Raw genomic sequence first — 3,873 nt, forward strand, 5'->3', positions numbered from 1 at the left:
AAAGAGGCATTGCCCATCACAAGATGCAAGTAAATGAGACCAGAATCTTAGGAGGAGGAAGAGGGAGGAGGTAAACAATGAGTGATGGTGCTATGAAGACTGGCCATGGTCTTCAGGTGTCTGGTAAGAGCAGAACTGGCTCCCAACAACAAAGGGTGAGGAAGTCTCATTATCCCCAAGTTCACCCCATAATGTTTTGCTTCCAGCTTTTCCAATGATAGCCACTTCATCCCTCCTGCCCTGTACTAACTTAAGTCCTCTCCCACCTGCCTTCCCACCATCTGTACCTGTCAGGTAATGCTCCCATGTCAGCTCCCTGACAATGTGATTGTTACTAAATGATTTCTATTCTGATTCTGAGTAAGTCTAGGATGAAAAAGTTAATGAAAGTATCCATGATCTAGGAATCTGTAGAATTAAGCATTGGGGAGCAAAGCTTTGGAAATCAAGGACTTAGTTGATTAGTCTATTCTAAATATATATCAGCTGATACAGACTTTCTTCATAGAATGGCCCCTGTTCATTGGGTTACATCATTTTAGGGTTAGCCATGTAAACCACAATTCTTCCTGCATTACTGGCATAGTTGGTGACAATAAGTATGTGATTAGAGACCTTGAGCTTGCTGACATAAGGCACCAGAGGTGGAGGTGTCTAGGAAAGAATGAAATAACTGAATCCTATTTTTTTTTTACAATATAACAATTTGTTTGTTTTATCTTGAGAATGTCTTGATTCAAGATATTGATTTTTTTTAAAAAAACAATGGTTTTGATCCAAGAATTACTTTATGTAAGGACAAAGACCCCATGGTTTCAGACAGTCATTAGTAAATTGAGAGGTAACTAAGTGTTCCTCAATTAATCTACATCCTTGTCTTGACTCATTTGTGGTATTCCAAGGTTTGCTCTTTGTCTTGCATTTCTACTTCTTTATTTGACCACTTTTAAGGAACCTGTCTTTCACCGCTTTATTTCCTATACATTTCCTATGTCTGAGCTCCCAAAGTGATACAATCATTCATATGGTCTATATTACATTACATACATTACATGACATACATTAAGAATGAATGAAGCTATGGGTCAAATCTCATGCTAATGGAAGTTCTGAACTATTAGACCCAGGAAACTGGTATCTATTCTTCCAAGTTACCCATTTTCCTATCTTCTGTAGTCAGCAAGAATGAGTCCTCTTGCCTCCTACGGATTCCTCACTTCTAGGTATTCAGTGATGTGTATTAGAGAATGGCAGTTATTTTAAGCACACAACTAATTTCCAGGATTTCAATTGTTAATAATATAGACAAAACATAATGCAGTCTTATTAGAAATGTAAAACTTGCATGGAACTTTGACTCAGAACTCACCAAAGTACATTGAATTAGATCATCTTTTCCAAAGCTCTTCCTTCAGATTCTTTTGAAAGGACATGCACTCTTACATAGACCCAGAAAATATAGATAGATATAAATATCTATATACATTTCACACTAGGATTTCAGCTGTTCGTCTCTGTTCTTTAATAGGGAGCTTTAATATGAATGTACCGGTAAGAGATTTTCTGGTTCACACTGACAGTTACAGACCTAGAGACAACAGAAAATAATAGTACTGTTGAGTAGCAGGGACATGGGATAGGGAGAGATTCATCAAATTCTGATTGAAATGCCCTTTATACGCAAATTAAACAGGTATAATTCTTTTGTCCACAGGCCCAGAAGGAAATAACAAACAGATCGGCAGTCAATTCCCTTATGCAGATGATCTGAGGGATCTAATGCAGTTGGCTTGCCTTCTACATAACTTCTTATTGTGCTACACTACTCGTGGATGTCCTTCCTGAACGCAGTAATGTGTATCTATGGATCTATCTTTTCCCTTCAATAATGTAAATGAGATGGATGGTATGATCTTAAGGTTCTGCCAAAATCAGAGATACTTGCTATGATGACAGGATAAAAACAGGAGGAGAAGAGAAGAGTGCCACTGACTGAGAACCTTCTTTCATTTTCATCTGGAGGCCGGAGGACATTATGTCCGCTTCCAACATCACCGTCTTCAGGCCTTCTGTGTTGACGCTGATAGGGATCCCAGGCCTAGAGACTGTGCAGTGCTGGATTGGGATTCCATTCTGTGTCATGTATCTCATTGGTATGATTGGAAACTCCTTGCTTCTGATCATCATCAGGTCAGAGCGCAGCCTCCATGAGCCCATGTACATTTTCGTAGGCATGCTGGGGGTCACAGATATTGTACTTGGCACGAGCATTGTGCCCAAGATGCTTGGAATTTTCTGGTTTCATGTGCCAGAGATTTATTTTGATTCTTGCTTGCTTCAAATGGGGCTCATCCACACATTTCAAGGCATAGAGTCAGGCATCCTTCTGGCCATGGCTCTGGACCGTTATGTGGCCATCTGTTATCCACTAAGACATGCTGCCATCTTCACCCACCGCCTAGTCACCCAAATAGGGGCTGTGGTAACACTCAGGGCTGCCCTTCTCGTAGCCCCATCTTTAGTACTGATAAAATGCCGGTTTCAGTTTTACCATACAACCATCATCTCCCACTGCTACTGTGAACATATGGCCATTGTGAAACTGGCTGCATCAAATGTGCGGGCCAACAAAATCTATGGTTTGTTTGTGGCATTTATAGTTGCAGGGTTCGACCTCACATTCATCACTTTGTCTTATGCACAGATCTTTTTTACAGTTTTTCGTTTGCCCCAGAAGGAGGCTCGGTTGAAAGCATTCAATACGTGCATCGCTCACATCTGTGTCTTTCTCCAGTTCTACCTCCTTGCCTTCTTCTCCTTCTTCACACATAGGTTTGGTGCTCATGTTCCCCCTTATATCCACATCCTCTTTTCTAGCCTCTACTTGCTGGTTCCCCCGTTTCTCAATCCACTTGTCTATGGTGCCAAGACCAAGCAGATCCGCATTCATGTGGTAAAGATGTTGTATTCATAAAATGCACTGTGATTAACATCTTCAGCCTTCCCCATTATGCAATAGTAACAATCTCTCAAAATTAAATATAATAGTTAAAAGGCCACATTATCTGCAATGCTTCAGTTTTATATATTTGTTTTGTTAAATTTGTTGGCATTTTATGGTTTTCACCTCATCATACCCCATGACAAATATCAGTCAGTGTGCTTTTGGATGCTACTGGGTAATGAGAACAAGGAACATAAGAACAAATTAGTGAACATACATCGTTTTCATTATTTATTTATTTATTTATTTATTCATTCATTCATTCATTCATAAAGCTTACTTATTCCTTTGAGAGACAGAAAGAGAGAGATAGAGAGAGTGGAAGACGGTCACAGAGACAGAGGGAGAGAGAGAGTCCCAAGTAGGCTCTTTGCTATCAGTGAAGAGCCCAATGTGGGGCTCAAACTCACAAACCATTGGATTGTTACCTGAGCAGAAACCAAGAGTAGGGCGCTCAATTGACTGAGCCCCTCAGGCACCCTTCTGTTTTATTTTTTATTCCGTGGTTGAGCGTCCTCCTCTAAGAATTATTTTCCAGAGATTCACATATATGCATCAATCACTGAATTTAAATGCATCCAAAACCATTTTTCTATAGTGTCCAGGTACTCAATGAAAACAAGTTGTTGACCTGTCTTGAAACTTCTTAGTCAACTAAAAAATGTTTTTTGAGAAACTATTGAAACCAAGCTGTGTCAAAACAAACAAACAAACAAACATATAAATAATAAAAACCAAACACTTATGGATGCAATGAGATAATAATACAAAAATTTCAGTACATCTCCAGAGTCATTCAGGAATTTACAGGTAAAAAAATCATGAGAAGTGAAGTGTTCCATTTTACACATCAAGACATTTCTTTTTTT

At 39.2% G+C, this 3,873-nt stretch overlaps 1 protein-coding gene across 1 annotated transcript; it reads left to right on the plus strand.

Annotated features, from left to right (window-relative positions):
- The first annotated feature begins 2,035 nt into the window (after positions 1–2,035).
- LOC109267059 (olfactory receptor 52A1-like) lies at positions 2,036–2,974 on the plus strand. Its single transcript, XM_019449563.2, has one exon. It carries the CDS (start codon positions 2,036–2,038, stop codon positions 2,972–2,974), a length of 939 nt encoding a protein of 312 aa, XP_019305108.2.
- The last annotated feature ends 899 nt before the right edge of the window (positions 2,975–3,873 follow it).

This window comes from Panthera pardus, unplaced genomic scaffold (assembly GCF_024362965.1).
Source record: "Panthera pardus isolate Hobbes unplaced genomic scaffold, ASM2436296v1 HiC_scaffold_12, whole genome shotgun sequence".
Lineage (NCBI taxonomy): Eukaryota > Metazoa > Chordata > Mammalia > Carnivora > Felidae > Panthera > Panthera pardus.

Excerpts from the sequence above, each read along its gene's own strand:
- LOC109267059 (XM_019449563.2), top strand. The coding sequence starts at position 2,036 with ATGTCCGCTTCCAACATCACCGTCTTCAGGCCTTCTGTGTTGACGCTG.